Source organism: Hyperoodon ampullatus (genome assembly GCF_949752795.1).
Source record: "Hyperoodon ampullatus genome assembly, chromosome: 2".
NCBI lineage: Eukaryota > Metazoa > Chordata > Mammalia > Artiodactyla > Ziphiidae > Hyperoodon > Hyperoodon ampullatus.
Genome location: NC_136915.1, coordinates 114,164,873 through 114,179,981, shown reverse-complemented (window position 1 = coordinate 114,179,981; position 15,109 = coordinate 114,164,873). Strand labels below are relative to the sequence as shown.

The following is a 15,109-nucleotide window of genomic DNA, read 5'->3' as shown; positions in this document are numbered from 1 at the left end:
GAGCGGGGGCTACTCTTTGTTGTGGTGCGCAGGCTTCTCATTGTGGTGGCTTCTCTTGTTGAAGAGCAGGGGCTCTAGGAACGTGGGCTTCAGTAGTTGTGGCACGTGGGCTCAGTAGTTGTGGCTCAGGGGCTCTAGAGCACAGGCTCAGTAGTTGTGGCACACGGGCTTAGCTGCTCCGCAGCATGTGGGATCTTCCCCGACCAGGGCTCAAACCTGTGTCCCCTGCATTGGCAGGTGAGTTCTTAACCACTGAGCCACCAGGGAAGCCCACTACTGTGGCTTATTGCCCAAGTACATAGGAGAATGTTAAATTTCAGTTACAGGCGAGTGAAAATAAAGATATAATTTTTCCCTATCTAGGTTCAAACCCCCCTGAAATCCATAGACCCCAGTCAAGAACTTCTGGTTACAGAATGGAATGGGAAGAAAAGGAGAAAACCATCACTGATTGAGCCTTATACTCCCTCTGCCATTTAATCTTTACACCAACCCTGTGAGAGGTGTATTATAACCTAAATTTTCTGATGAGATACTTGAGGCTCAGAGAGGTTGCCATGCCCTGCTCGGAAGCCCTTGTTTCTCCGTCCACTCAGAGCTGCCTCCTTAGGGGAGATGAGCCACAGAACAAGGTGTTCAGTTGACCCTTTGGCCCTAGAGTCCTGTCTCCTCCCCAGGCCCTGTGACCTGTGGGGTTTATTTAACCAGTGTACAGAAGAGTGATGGCCCCTGGAAATCACACACACTCAGTTATTTTCATCTCCAGTTTATTTTTTTAGACTAAGAGCAGAGTATGAAAGTCACAGCCAAAGCACTTGAAAAAGGCCCAGGAGAATGGGTGGGGACCACAGAGGATGGGCAGGGCAAGGTCCTGGGAGCTGGGTCCCCGCTCAGGGCTGGAGGGGAGGGGGCGTTGTTGTCTCACGGTCTCCAAAAGTGTCTGTGCGTTGCATAGGTCCTGTCTTCACAGAAGACAAAAGAGGGGCCAGGTGGTCCCCCAGTGGGGGGCCTAGCCTGGTGGGGAAGGGGTCTGAAGCTGGAAGGGGATGTCAAGAAAGGTCAGGGGGTTAAGGAGGGGGAGGGACTCTGTCCATCTGTACATTATATATAGAGATATAGAGTCTGTACATGCCTGCCTGGCACCCCAATGCCCACCCCTTGTCACCCTTGTCCACTGCCGGCCCCCCCAGGGGTGTCTACTTGTAAACTTGGATTCAATCCAAACCACAGTCCTGGGAGTGGGAGTAGGGGGAGGAGGACGTGCTTATTGCTGTAAACGGGGGAAGGGGCAGCAGGCGGTGCCACCCCCTCACCCATCCAGTCCCCTCCCCATGTTCTGCCCCTGGAAGAGAGTGATTGGGGGTGTCTCCCACACTTCGATTTGCTCTCTCTGGGGCACATTTGCCTCTCTCGGGGGGGACAAGGGAGGAGGGCATCAGGGGTCAGAGAAAGGTACCAGGGGGCAGGGAGTCCTGAGCACTGCCCCTTATGGCACCCCGGGTTTGGTACCAAACATTACCAGAGCCACAGGGCCACTAGGAACCCTTGGCTGTCCCTGCGCCTGGTCCACTACAGTGCCCTACTTGGTGGGGAGGGGGCAGAAGGGGTGGGCACAGATGTATGGTGCAGACCCCACTTCCAGTCATCGGAGGAGGGGTCTAGGCCCCAAGGCTAGGCTTCCTTTGGAGAGGCCAAAGGCTCCCTGCTCCGTCCCAGTCCCAATCCATCTCTCCCCGCCAAGGGAGGGGGCAGAGCTAGGAGGCCAAGAGTGTCATAAGGAAGAAGGCGATGCCCACCGCCAGGGGCAGGTGTTCCCGCTTGGGGCTGGTCCCGCTGATGCTCTTCTCAAGCTTGGGCACCTGGGGGTTCTGTCCCTCAAAGTCTTCTGTGGATAGATGAATAGACAGACTGGTGAGAGCTGTGCTGCGTGCTGGGGCGGGGCACGCGGCAGCGGCAGCAGCAGTGGAGCGGGGGACGTGACCACCCACAGGGGTGGTAAAGATCGGTGACCCCGGGAAAGACATGCAAGATGAGCAGGCACCGGGGAGGGGGGCTGCGGTTCCAGCAGTGGCCACCAGAGGGCGCTGCGCAGACTCACCCAGCACGTTGATCTTCACATTGGGGCCCATGGTGAACTGGGGGAGAGTGGGGACCGGCTTCTCCCCGGAGTGCGATGCTGCGGGGGGGGGGGGAGGAGGTGCAGGGGGGGAGAGAGGAGGGGATAGTCAGGGCCAGGATTCCCTCCCCCTGTTACAGCTGAGGAGCGAGTCCCCCTCGCCTGTGCCCTCCGCCCCCACCCCCAGGAAGCCAGGGGAGCCCCAAAGCAGGGGAGCCGAGAATGGGGTCGCGGCTGGGAGCCTATTATACTCACTGGAGGCGCAGCAGACGAACACCTTCATCCTCAAACACTTCCAGTGCAGATTGTGGGTGGGCGTGGCTGGGGAGGAGACTGGGCCTGAGTCGCTTTCTCCAGATTTACACCCCGTGCCCTCCTCGCTCAGAAACTCTCCTTCTCACCCCCTCCAAACTGCCCCTCTTGGGCAGTGTCCTTCAGTACCTCCTCCACCCTTTGCGCATTGGTCGTGGTGGGTCCGCCGTCAGCCCTAGAAGCCCCTTGGGTCCCATCCCTCAAGAAACAATGACCCCTGAGGTCCCGGCCCAGAAATGGCCCTCACAGAAACAGTGACTCTGCGACCCAAAGTTCGGAATGCCACTAACCTCTTTCTTAGCCTCAAGACTCTGAGCTGGAACCCTGAGGTCCCCAGCCCCCACGCCTCATCCCGAGGTATCACTCCAAGCGACGGAGACCTAGTGCCTTGTAGCGTTGGCCCGCCGCCGGCCCCTCGGGATTCCACCCCCTGGCACTCTTAGGTCCCGCCCTGGTCCGCCGCCTGGCCGTCACTTACAGATGTAGTAGTACTCGTGGCCCGCGTGGAACTCGTAGCCCAGAGAGAAGGCGCTGTAGCGCTGGAACTTCTCCGAGAACTTGATGGGGCTGTGGGGAGCGTGCGGTCGGTTGCACTCCCAGCGCTTGAAGCCTTGGCTGGCGTTGCAGGTGCGGTAGCCTGCCCGGCTCACCATATACAGCACGTACTGCTCCGCCCCGCCTCCGGGCCCTGGCCCCGCCCCCGGGCCCACCCCTGAGCTGTTGTAGTGCGGGCAGTAAATATCCAGATAATCGTTCACATTCACCTGCACCGTGTAGCCCTCTCGCCGCAGGCTGTGGGGAGAGGAAGCGGGTCAGAGAGAACAAACCCAAAGCCAACCCACTTTCCACCTCACCGCTCCGCAGACCTTCCCCAGGGTCCTCGGAGCCTCCCGGCTTTTCTTTTGAGCTTCATGTCTTCTCAGTCCCTGTCTCTGTCCCCAGGGCCCTAGTGCCGCCAGTCCCCCCACTATCCTTCCAGGCCCACTCCTTGTTCTGCCCTTCTCATGGTGGCCACCAGAGGGTAGCAAAGGCGCAGGGAAGCCCTGCCGGCCTCCGAAGGAAAAGAGGCGGGGGAGAAGGGTGGAGGGAAGAAGGGAACGTATGCTTTGGTTACCACAGAAACGGCGCAGGCCCCTGCGACTCCCAGACCCAGGCCCGGATTTCCTCTGTCCATCCCCCATAATTCACTAGTAGGGAGGAAGGATAGAAGGAATGGAAGTGTGAAAGTGGGAGGGATCCCTTCGAGGGATGCGCACCCTCCATCGCCTCTCCCAGCATGCTTTCCTGCTGCTGCCAGTCCGCCCCAAAGGCGAGTCGGACAGGACCTGCCCTCACAGACGCATGTAGGGAGGCTTCATGCATATACATGCACAGGTTCTATGGCACACACACAAATATGTTCACCGCCCACTCATAGGCGGAATACACATAGAAAAAGTAGGTGATACGTGTGCTGGACTGGCATGCCAGTATTGGTTGACCCCAGCAATCTCAAGTTCTCTTCCTGCTCTTCCCATACACACACACACTGGCACATGCTCTCTCTACAGTATGACTGGCCTCTGTACCCTGAGTCCCACTGACCTCCACCCTGAGGCCACGGACAATTAGGTCCCCAGTAACGTGACACAATAGATCAGGGAACTAAGGGACTCAACACCAAGGCTCCATGTGGTGTCATGCTAACCAGCCAAAACTTCTGTCTCTATACACCTCCCTCCTCAACCTGGAGGCCAACATCCCAGGTGATGATGATGCTGGGAAGAGTAGTGGGCATAGTGCCCAGACAAGATGGCTGTGCCTCTTACTTCCCTGACCTTCTATGAGCAGAGAAGCAGATGCTGGTTCCCTTGTAATCCCCACCTGCCTTGCTAGTTACCATCAAAGTGTTGGTGTTACTGTTCTCCATGGTGGTACTGAGTGGTGTGGGGATGGGAGAAACATCTGAATGGAGAAAGAAACTCAGAGAAGTAGGCAGGAGTTTCCCCTAATTTCCTTAGCATAAGAATGCACACATCTTGGCAGTGAGAGGGGAGTGTGGTGGACACAGGAAGGCATGGGGTACTTGGCAAAATATCAAACCACTGGGGTCCCTGGTCCCTGGAACTCCCTGAGGGGACAGACTCACTTCCCATGTCGCCAGGCACCTCCCAGTTCCACAAACAGTAATTAGACCCATTAGGGAAATGAGCTTGGAGGCCTTTGGATGGCATGGGGCCTTGAGGGTCCCTCCTCACCTCACCCTACTTCCTTGGCCTTGCTTGTGCCACCCCCTCCCCAGACACTCCCTTCCAAGTCTAGCAGTAAGGCAGATAGGTAAGAGCTGGTGCTTGAGCACCCCAGTAAGAATGGGCACAGCCTCCCTGAATCATCAGGAATGCCACCAGCCCCACTTGGTTCCCATGGGAGTGATGGGTCACACTGGCCCCTCCTTGGCCCTGGCACTCAGGTGGGCAGGAGTCTCTGCCTAGGGCACTGGGAGCAGGAAAACGGGTTAGACCAGGCCTAGCTCCCAGCCACCACCCCAGGTTTGCCTCTCTATCCCCAAACCCAAAGTCTACTGTTTTCTCCACAGGCTTTGAGGAAGGGGGGCCACCAGTGCCAGGCCTGGAGCAGCTGCACAGGCACACTGGGGCCTCTGTCCTTGAGCTTCGCCCGGTTTTCCAGCCCTCCTCTGAAGTAGAGCCTCCCTAGGGCACTGCCCAGTTCCTCCACAACACACTCTGCTCTAATAGAGAGGAAGCCAAAGCCAGAGCTGTCCCTACAGGTACCTCAGTTTCCTCAATGCAGAGGGGAGTAGCCTTATACAAAGGTTGCTGGGCGACCACAACTGAAGAGAAGCCACCTCTTTCCCATCCCTGGGCTGAGTGGAACAGCCCATGAATTGCACCTCGCCCCCCAAGCTGGGCATGTGGGAGAAAGAACTGCTTGTGGAATGACTGTGCCCAGTTGGTAGCTGGTGGACAGGGGGCAAAGGGCTGGGTGCCAGGAATCTCCAGCCACACCTCCTGGGACACCTGAGGTGTCTGCTCGGCTTGGGCGCTTTAATTGAATCTGTCATCCTCCCAGCCTTGGCACTGAAGAGGGAGGTGCCGCTAGGCCCGGCTTAGCGCCACAGCTCACCCCCGCCTCCAGGGCCGCACCTCTCTAACCTAGAGCCACACCCCACTCCCCGCCCCACGGGAGAAGAGGATAGGCTGGGATCTGGGGGCTGGGTCGTGCCTGCCCCTTCAAACAGTTCTCTATTCTTCCTCACTTCATCCCCTCCTAGCCTCCCACTTCTCCTCCAGAAAGGCGTGTCAACACACCCCACCTGGAGAGGGTGGCCCCTCACCCTGTTATTTCATTTCTCCTGGCTCTCTCCGCCCCCGGTGCGCATTCCGACCCCTCACTTTCACTCCTTCAGTGCCCTACCTGCTCGAGCCTGGTGGGGTGGGCGGCGGTGGAGCGGGGAAGGAGCAAACCTCTCCCCCTGGGGCAATTAGGGGCAGGTAAACAGGGTGTCTAACAGACCAGGGAGTAGGGAAAGGATCCCCAGAGAGCTGAACTTGTTAAATCCCTGCCCCCACCCCTAGACGCCAGGATGCAGAGCTAAGGAAGTGGAGGAGGGATAAAGACACCGGACCCCGGTTCTCCTTCTCTCTAGCGCGCGCCCCCGAGGCTGCGCGCCGCTCACCCCAGCAGACTAGGCCTGACCACGTGTGTGCGGCGTGGGGTCCGCGCACCCGGGCTTGGGTGGGTGACTGGCGAGAACGCTCGCGGGGCGGCTTGTGCACGCTGACACCCCCTCACCCCTCCGGCGCCCCGGGCCTCGGCGCCCCACCGCATTGGGTCTTGCCAGCCCGGGACTGGGCCCCGGGCTTCTCCGGACGGCGTCGGATGGGAGAAAATCAGCGCGCCCCATATCCCGGCCCCTCCTCCCTGCGACAGCGGCGGCGGCGGCGGCGGCGGCGGCGGCGGCGAAGGTTTATTGATCTGCAGCGGCGGAGAAGCGCGAGAAACCCGCCCAAAGCGAGACACATAGAAATGGAGAGAGGGGGAGACGCACACCGAGAGGGGGGATGAACAGAAACCGGATTCACTGAGAGGGGAAAGGGAGCGAGACACAGCGAAAGAGAGGGATCCAGAAACCGAGAGAGAGAGAGGGAAGAGAATGAGACAGGAGAGAGGCTTGGAGAAAGGGAGAGACGTAGAGGCCGCTCCAGAGAGGCCCACAGACAGCAAAGACGGAGACGGAGAGACGCAAAGTAGAATATCAGGGACGGGGAAGGGGTTCAGGGCAGAGACTCGGTGACAGAGAGAAAAGAGAGAGAGAGAAAGACCAACAGGGACGTAGTATAGCCTCAATAAATATTTGTTCAATAAATGTATGAATGAAAGAGAGATAAGCAACAGAAACATTTCAGAGATAAAGAGACAGGTAGGGAGACAGCTAGAGAAAGATGTTCCGTACACTTCTTGAGACAGGGGTGAAGACCAGCACCTTTGCACACTTCTGCAAAGAAATGGAACACGGGCCTGGGTGCATATATTTGGCCATTGGCCAGTCCCGACCCCCCCATTCGACTCCGGGCTCAGGGGACCCCTCGACCTCACACTCTCACGCTTTCCTCCAGTATAGTTCGCCCAATCCCTAGTTTCTGGGCCAGGTTGGGAACAGGTCTCGCTTATTCCAGAGGACCAAACGGAGGGGCCGAGTGGGAGATAGGAAGCGAGATCACGGTCGCTGTGCAGGGCACTGCCACCAGCTCTGTCAAAGAGGCCAGCGCACAATTTCCACCAGTACCCTCCCACGTGACCCCCAGGAGGCGGGGTCGCAAGACCCTCTCCACGTGATCCCAAGGGGCAGAGACCCTCGGCAAGTGACGGTGGGTGGGAGCCAGGAGCCCAGCTCACGTGACCGGGGGGAGGGGGCGCGGGAGCCTGTGGCTCGGCCCGGCCCCGCCCCCAGCTCCCTGGCCCTCTCCACTCCCGGCTCCGGAGCACGTCGCTCTCACGATTTATGGGGCCGCGGCTGCCGCAGTGAGGGAGCCGGGGAGCCCGGGCGCAGCGGCAACAAAGGCGGAGGAAGCGAGGCGGGGGCGGCGGCGGCCTCCCGGCCCGGTGCGCGCCCCCTCCCATCTCTGCCGGTCCAGACCTGTGGGGGAGCGGGGAAGACAGAAAGGAGGCTCTCGGAACCTGGGCTCCCCCACCCCCTACCAGGGCTTTCACCTGCGCCCAGGTGTATGAGGGGAGGGGAACCTGATCGACAACATCCCCCCCCCCGTCATTCCCGCATCCCCCTGGCTCCGGCTTCTCCTAAGAATATGGGGGTGCTCTGACGGTGGTGGGGAACCCGGGTCCCCTCACCTGCGCACTCTCTGCTCCCTGCCCCCCGCCAGACTCTAGCGGGGCGGGAGGCGGACGTGTGAGTCTGGGGGAGGGGGACGAACTAGACTGAGCAGGGGAGTCAGCCCCCAGTGCCCCCCGGATTTCTCCGAGTCTCGGTCCGGGGGGGAGGGGCCGTATTCCCACCCCCGAGGTTTCCATGGGAAGCGAGAGGGGGGCGTCGTTGGCTCATCCCCACCCCCAGTCTGACACTCCGGGCGCGACGAGGGAGAGAGGGGGAGGCGCAGAGCCCCAAACAACAAAGAGCGGAGCGGCGAGCGGCACTCCCTCCCCAGGGAGCTTGGGGGTCGCGGCCGCCCGGCCTTCTCAGTCCCCTCCCGTGGGGCCTCGCCATTTGCTCCCGAGTCGCCCCCTGGGGTGGGGAGCCAGAAACAGTGCCACCGCCGCCGCCTGGGTAGGTGTGACAGTGACCCCCGTGTCCCCAGGGATTCCCCCCCCCCCACACACACACACAGACACACACGGAGGCGGCCGGGGTGATACACACGGCGGCTCGGCGGGGAGGAGAAGACAAGGGCAGCAAGGACTGAGCAGAATGAGGACCTGGCCCCGCAGCCGGCACCCAGCCGCCTCTTCACACACCCCGGGAAACCACACGGCCGTCCTGACACCCGCCCAGACCGCGGCCAGCCACCCTAGCTCAGAAGCGGCCGGCCACGCGGACAGCGACCGCAGCCCCCTCCCCGACCCGTCGCCCGCTCCCATCCCCAGACAATCGCCGACGCAGACACACAAATCACACACTCAGACACACACGCACACTGACAGCCGCGCACGCCCGCTCACTCTTGGAGCCACACGCCGTCTCCAGCCCGGGCGTGTGTGTGCGTGTGTGACACACCATCTCCTTGCCTCCCTCCCTTTCACCGATACCCCACGTTCCCATTCCTATCCAAGCAGCACCTCCAGAGCCCCCCAACTTGGCGGCCCAGCCCCAGCTCACCCCAACCGGGCTTATCCATACAACCAGGGTAACCCATTCGCCTTCGTTTTGAGGAGGTGCTTGGTCGGACTCCTTGCCTCAGCTCTGGACTCCACTTTTAAAAGCAGGAGTCATAGACAGAAACCCTCACGGCTGAAAACAGGTCATCCCTGGGTCCCCCAAGTGCGGCGGCCTATCCCCAGCACACTGGTACTCCCAAACCCCAGCCCGGACGAAGGAGAGGAAGATGGGGGAACTGTCGGGTGGGGGTAAGCTATTCCAGAGGCGGGTGTGGAGAGAAGCCAAAGTAGGGTGGGGTGTCCCCGAACAGCCTCTTCAGCACGGCCCAAGCCCTGGTTACTATACCTTAACAGCCTCTTTCAGACACCCCCCGAGTGTCATAGATGCTCACAGAGTGTTTCCCCCTCTCCCTCGCCTCCTAGCCCCCAGCTATGGTCTCCCAGGACTCCCACCCCAGGTTCCCCCAGGACTTCCCAGGCCTCCCCCTCTCACTGACGCGGGACGCATGGGCTCCCTGGGCCCCCGACTCACTGCTGGTTGGAGCTGTTCCAGTACACCGCATGCCGGTTTCCCAGCGCCCCCCCGGGCCCTTGGGCCAGCAGCGGCAGCAGCGGCACGGGCACAAGCAGCAGCAGCAGCAGCAGAGGAGCCGCCGCCATCCCCGGAGCCGCCGCCGCCGCCGCCCCCCGACTGAGCCCCGCGCTCCCGGCTTCTTGCTTCCCAGCTCCCTGCTGCTGCCGCCGCCGCCGACCCCAGAGCCTTAGGCCACGCCCCCAGCCCTTCCCTCCGCCCTCCCGGGCGCGCCCCTGAAGCCCCGCCCCTGGCGCGCTCCCGCCAGGCCCCGCCCCGCTCGGGCCCGGAGCGCGCGCGGCGCGTGGGAGGTGAGGCCCGTGCTGCCCCCTCGGGAACAACCGGAGCGCTACTCGCCTCTCACTCTTAGGTTTAATTTGCTACCGCCGGCCCTGGGCCTTCATCTCCCCAGTCTGGAGTTCCCAGGAGAAGAATTAGGGAGGCCAAGACAGGGATCTTGACCTCCCGTGAACATTCATTTCTGGGATGGGGCGAAGGAGACTTGAAAAGAAGCTGGAGGTCCAGGACCCCTTAATAAGTAGAACTAGGCCCCCCTCCTTTCTGAACAGTCTGGTCCTCTGCTCCCTTTATGCCCCTCTTCCCATGTGCATGAGGAGTCAGGTGGGTTCTAGAGGGTGGCTGAGAAGCCCTCAGCTTCCGCCTAGGACCTGACAGCTGTTGACCTGAAGCCCCCAGCTGAGCAGGTGGCTTATTTTTCTTGGAGGTAGTGTAGAGTAACTCAGCCCCCAGGAATGTCAGTACTGGGTGCTGGAAGGGCCTTCAGCAGGCCAGGGCCCAAGGCAGAGGAGGGACCAAGGAGAGTCATCTATAGCAAAACAGGCTTCCCTGGGACACCTACAAAGGGTTCTTGACTCACACTCAACCAGAGCCCCCTCCCAGCTCAGCCAGTGGTGTCCCCAGGCATTCTCACTCCTACTCTTACAGATGCTAACAAGAGGGCAGCAGGCAGAGCACCTCGTATTCCAGCTCTCACCATAGTCACTGTCCTCACAGTGGCACCCAGGCACAGACATTACACTCACACATTCAGGAGAAAAGGCACAGACACCCAGAGGCAGAGAACATAGAAACACAGGCATTTGATACAGACATACAGACACACACACAGATAACCCTTCGGAGACACACACAGGTAAAGGCACTATCAGACAACTAGAGATCTGTAGAAATACAGGGGTTAGGTACACAGAGACTTAGGAGCACACACCCAGACACACGCACAGTGACTCACACACAAGACCATGCACACACTCTGACACACACACAGCTCTGCACTCTCCTCTTCTCTCTTTTCCTATGAAGTAGAAGTTGAGGGAAAGGGTCTAGAATCCGGACCTAGGGGGTATCCACCCCTCATCCCCTTTTTTGGAGAGGCTCAGATTAAGCGTGATCAGGAGGACCAGGTCTCAGACCAGACTCTCAGAAACCAATCCAACCACCTGTGCCCAGGGTGACAGGCATGATGCTCTTTTCTTCTTACTGCAGGAGAGAGGACATACAGGCACTCTTTATCTGCTTATTGTTGGCGGGAAAGGGATCCTGACCACAATTTGGCCTCAGCTGCTGGGTTTGGGGGAGGGGCAGTGCCAACGAGAAAAAGCCCTGTCCCTAGCTGCTGCCAGGCAAGAGCAGGCTCTGTCTTCTCTGGGCTCCTCTTCACCCCAGGAGATCTCTCTCTTCTCAGAAGCCAGAAAATAAATTAGGCCCCTTGGGGTGGGAATGGGGGACATTGCAAACAGCTCTCCCTCCCCCTAGACTCCTCACCCCCAGGGAGATTTGTTTCACCCAAATGATGCTGACCTGCCTACTCCAGGTGCCACAAATCCCAGCCTCCTCCCTGCCTATCCACATCCCTGCTCTGCAAAGGGAGCCTTCTCTCTGTTGGGCCCACAGTTGGCAGGGAGGCTGCCCATATTCATAGGGAGTGGAGCTTCCTGGTTTGGCCTAGGACTTTAAATTCCATTTTAGAAGCCCTGTTTATAGAATCTGGGTCCCACTTAACGATTTGGGCCCTTTTCTGTAAGGCTCAGATACTCCTCTTTAGAATCCAGCATGCTCCCCCCAACCCCTGCTCAATAATAACTGAGTTCTTTTCTCTACAGTTTGGAGCTCTCTCTCCAGGATTTAAGCAGCTCTCTCTATGGGGTCTAAGCCTCTGGTTTTTAAGTTCTGAGTCACTCTCTATAGAGCCTAGGCCTCTGTCTATGGGATATGGTGCTCTGTCTATCTGGGCCCCTATCTAAATCAGGTGCTGGCTGATTTGGGCTTTTGGGTGAATTAGAAAAACCACCCCTCTAGGCAGACCCAGTCCTTAGGGTTCATCTCTTGGCAAGAGGTGCCTTTGTGCAAAAACAAAGGTGCTGCTTCCTTCTGTGGGAGGTGGCCCTATGTGTCTCTCTATCTTAGTGAGGGAGCTTGGGCTGATCGCCTCTACTACTTCTTGGGTGGCTCCTTTGTGCCAGGCACAAACCGCACACCTGTATGTGGCAGTTCTGAGTATAGGATATGTGCTTCCAGCTGTAATGCTTAGGCCTGTCAATAGGCCTCTATTCATGGGGTCTGGACTTCTCTAGGGTTTGGGTCTCTGTGTGTAAGAAAGATCTGGGCCACTGTCTACAGGCCTGGAACCGGATCTGAGGCCTAGGCCTCTTTCTGTGGCATCTGGGTCATGGAAAGACCCAGGCCTCCATTAATGGGGCCTAGGGCCTCTGTTTATAACAGTGACTCAAATCTTTCCTGACTGTGACTCACAATAAGATGTATATTTTGCATTTGCAATACAGTACACACACACACACACACACACACACACACACATTCACATATAACTGAAATAATGTTTCATGAAGCAATACTTACCAGTATTACAGAAGATGCACTCATATTTTTCTTCTGTTCTATTCTTAAAAATTTATTAAATAAAGTACAAAGCTCGTTAAGACCCAGAAAATTGATTCCTTGATTGTATCACCCTTAGTCAGTTACAATCTATAGTTTGAAACACTCTAAGGCCTGGGCCCTGAATGACACCCCTCTGCAGAGTGAGGGCCTCTGTGGAAGCTGGGGTTCTCTCCATGGGGCTGATCCTCTTTCTCTAGGGCCTCAGGCCTCTTTCTCCTCTCCTGCAGGCTCTGCCTACATTTCCCTCTGACCCTCAGGCTTGCCAGTATGCTGCTGGCTGCCATGTTCTCTCCAGGGGCACTGAGTCAGGCCCTTGGGAGTTCTCTGAATGTGGTGCCTTACCCCACCCACCCCTCCCCCTGGGGCCAAGGAAGCAGGGAGCTGAACAGGTCAAGAGCAGAGGGAGTACTCAGGCTGTGTGACCCAAGGCAGCTCCCTTGACATCGGGTGGCAACCACAGAGCCAAGCTGTGTTCAATAAATCATGGAGACTAGGGCCTGGGGGAGGGGGAGGCCAGAATGGAAGGGGGGCCATGGATAAATAATTCATTAAACAAATAAACAAGGAGCCTGTGAGAGGGAGAGGCAGTCACCAGTTCCAGACATGAAATATTCACAGGTTCCGCACCTCGCCCAGGGCCCATGTGTGTGCCCCAGTGCAGGCAGCCTGTTGGCGTGGTCCTAACACGGGACCCTGGGTGCTAACAAGGAGGGCAATGCACGTATCTTCTGACTTCCAAGTGTGATGTGTGTGTCAGCACGGCTACATGGTGCTCTGATGTGTGGTCCAGGACACAGGAAATTAGAATGCAGGGCTTGGTGGGTGGGGTTAAGGTGTCATAACCTCTGATTCTAGTCATGCCCTGATCCCTCAAATGAGTCCAGCAAGCTCAGAAGCCTGAGGTGGAGAGGCTTCTCTGGAGTGTTACAATGGAGGTGCGTGTGCATCCTCTGAACGTGCTTCTAGAAAAGCTGAGAGGGAGGCAGTTGGGCTTGGCAGTTAACAGGATGGGCTTCGGTTCGAATTCCATTTCCACCACTCACTGGCTGTGCTAGTCACCTCACTTCTCTGAGACTGTTTCCTCATCTATAAAATGGGGATGATAACACCCTCGAAGAGTTGGCTGTTATGAGGATTAAGATCCATGTCTGGGAAGCACTTAGCACAGAATTTAGGACCCACAAGGTGCTTGATTGATGGAGGCCTCATCATCATTATTATCCTGAGGTCTGCCCAGGATAATAGCTTCAGATTCTCTTTTTCGTTTGTTCCTCCCCATCTCCAAACTTCTCTTAATAGCTATCATAGTGGGAGAGGTGACCTTGGGCTTGGGGAGTAGGGATGGGATAGGAAAAGATTAGATAGAATGAGGGGGAGGAGAAGTTACAGCCAAAAAGAAGCTCACATCCTTGACAGTGTGAAAGGAGGGGGTCCTTGACCTTCTTCTCAGACCCCAGAGCCTCTCCTAAAACTCTCCTTAGATCCATAGTCTCTTCTCTTTCCTGCCACCGAAATTTAGCTTTCTAGCAAGTGGCTGCAAAGGGACAGAGGAATTGGGGTAGAGTCTCTGAGTAGCAGCACAATCTCCTCACCCCACCCGTCCCCAGGCCAGTCTTCACTGCCAGAGCTCTAGCCCCTACCCTCTGCCTATTGGTTGAGCGCTTCCCTGACAAAGATGGCTATGTCTGGGCAAAACTCAGAGAAGTGGCACCCCAGACGGGGTGGGGAGAATCCAGGCTGGAGAGAGCTGCACAGGGCCAGGGTGGAGTACCTGGGGCCTCCCACTAGGCCCTAGCATTCCCCAGCCCTCTCGTGTCCCCTGGAAAGGATCCGCTCCCAGTGGGAGAGAGCCAGCAGACAGGCCTGAGCCGGCCTACTCCTCCACAGACAGAAGAGGAACAGGCTGGGGGAGGGGGCCCGAGATCTTGGTGGGGAGTGGTGGCTGTAACCTCCACGTCTCCTGTGAGGAGCCAGGGGCAGAGGGGGCAATGGCCTGGGCACACCCCAGGCCGTAGCCCAGCCCTTGCCTCCCTTGGCTAGCCTGCTGCTACTTGGGGTGTCAAGGGTCTGGGCCCGAAGGTGTGAAAATGGTGCCTGCCCACCTTTTCCCAAAGAGCCAACATCAGTTCTCCACTTCCCCTCCCCTGGGCTGGGCAGGTTCAGGCTAATCTGCGCCAGAGCTTCACAGCAAACACTGATCTGTAATAAAACCACAATGTGTATTCGGGAGAAGGGATTCCAGACACAGAAAATCCAGACACACATACACACTCACACACATACACACAGATGCAAAACATACAGCTCTGGGAGGGCAGACACCAGCAGTACTGAAAACACAGCTAAACATGGACCCATACACTGAGTCAAACACACAAGCATGGTTAGTTCTACACCACTCCTCCATGCCATAAGCTTTGTCCTTCAAAACCCAGGTCTTCTCTGACAGTCCATCTTCCCTGTGCTCCCATAGCACTTTCTGCACAGTTCCATAACTGCATTTGCACTTGGTATTGTAATTATTTGCTGGCCAGTTTGTCTTCTAGAGTAATCTGAAGATTCCTTAAGGGAAGAGATCCTGTCTTATGCAAGTGTATATCCTCAGCATCTAGCATGCAGCCTGGTATTTAGTTAATAGGAATAGGTGAGGTGCTTAATAAATAATTGTTGAATTGATGAACAGAAGAATAAATGCATTCAGATAGTGAGACACCCATGCCTAGAATCCCTCAGAAGCACACAGAGCATAACCAGTGCATGCTACTCAGGCTTCTGGTCCCACCTTCTTGTCTGCTGGTCCCCTGACCCTATTGCCTCTTAGCTTCCTCAAAGTCCCTCCTTTCTCCTTCTTTGCTCAG

The 15,109-nt window shown here is 57.6% G+C and overlaps 1 protein-coding gene across 2 annotated transcripts; it reads right to left on the bottom strand.

The window, feature by feature from the left end:
• Nucleotides 1-759: 759 nt before the first annotated feature.
• On the bottom strand, nt 760-9,462 carry LOC307067565 (ephrin-A3). 2 transcript variants are annotated; one of them, XM_079725023.1, is made up of 5 exons: nt 9,291-9,462; nt 2,907-3,220; nt 2,372-2,437; nt 2,099-2,176; nt 760-1,885 (listed from the first exon to the last, which is right to left on the bottom strand). In XM_079725023.1, the coding sequence occupies exons 1-5, from the start codon at nt 9,416-9,418 to the stop codon at nt 1,755-1,757; spliced, it is 717 nt and encodes a 238-aa protein (XP_079581149.1). In that variant the 5' UTR covers nt 9,419-9,462; the 3' UTR covers nt 760-1,754. The 2 variants fall into 2 exon arrangements, with proteins under 2 accessions (XP_079581149.1, XP_079581150.1); XM_079725024.1 differs by lacking the exon at nt 2,099-2,176.
• Nucleotides 9,463-15,109: the final 5,647 nt, after the last annotated feature.

Excerpts from the sequence above, each read along its gene's own strand:
- LOC307067565 (XM_079725023.1), bottom strand. The coding sequence starts at position 9,418 with ATGGCGGCGGCTCCTCTGCTGCTGCTGCTGCTGCTTGTGCCCGTGCCG. Across the intron at positions 2,438-2,906 it reads CCACGAGTACTACTACATCT|CCACGCCCACCCACAATCTG; the intron begins GTAAGTGACGGC and ends TCTCCTCCCCAG. Across the intron at positions 1,886-2,098 it reads TGTGAAGATCAACGTGCTGG|AAGACTTTGAGGGACAGAAC; the intron begins GTGAGTCTGCGC and ends ATCTATCCACAG.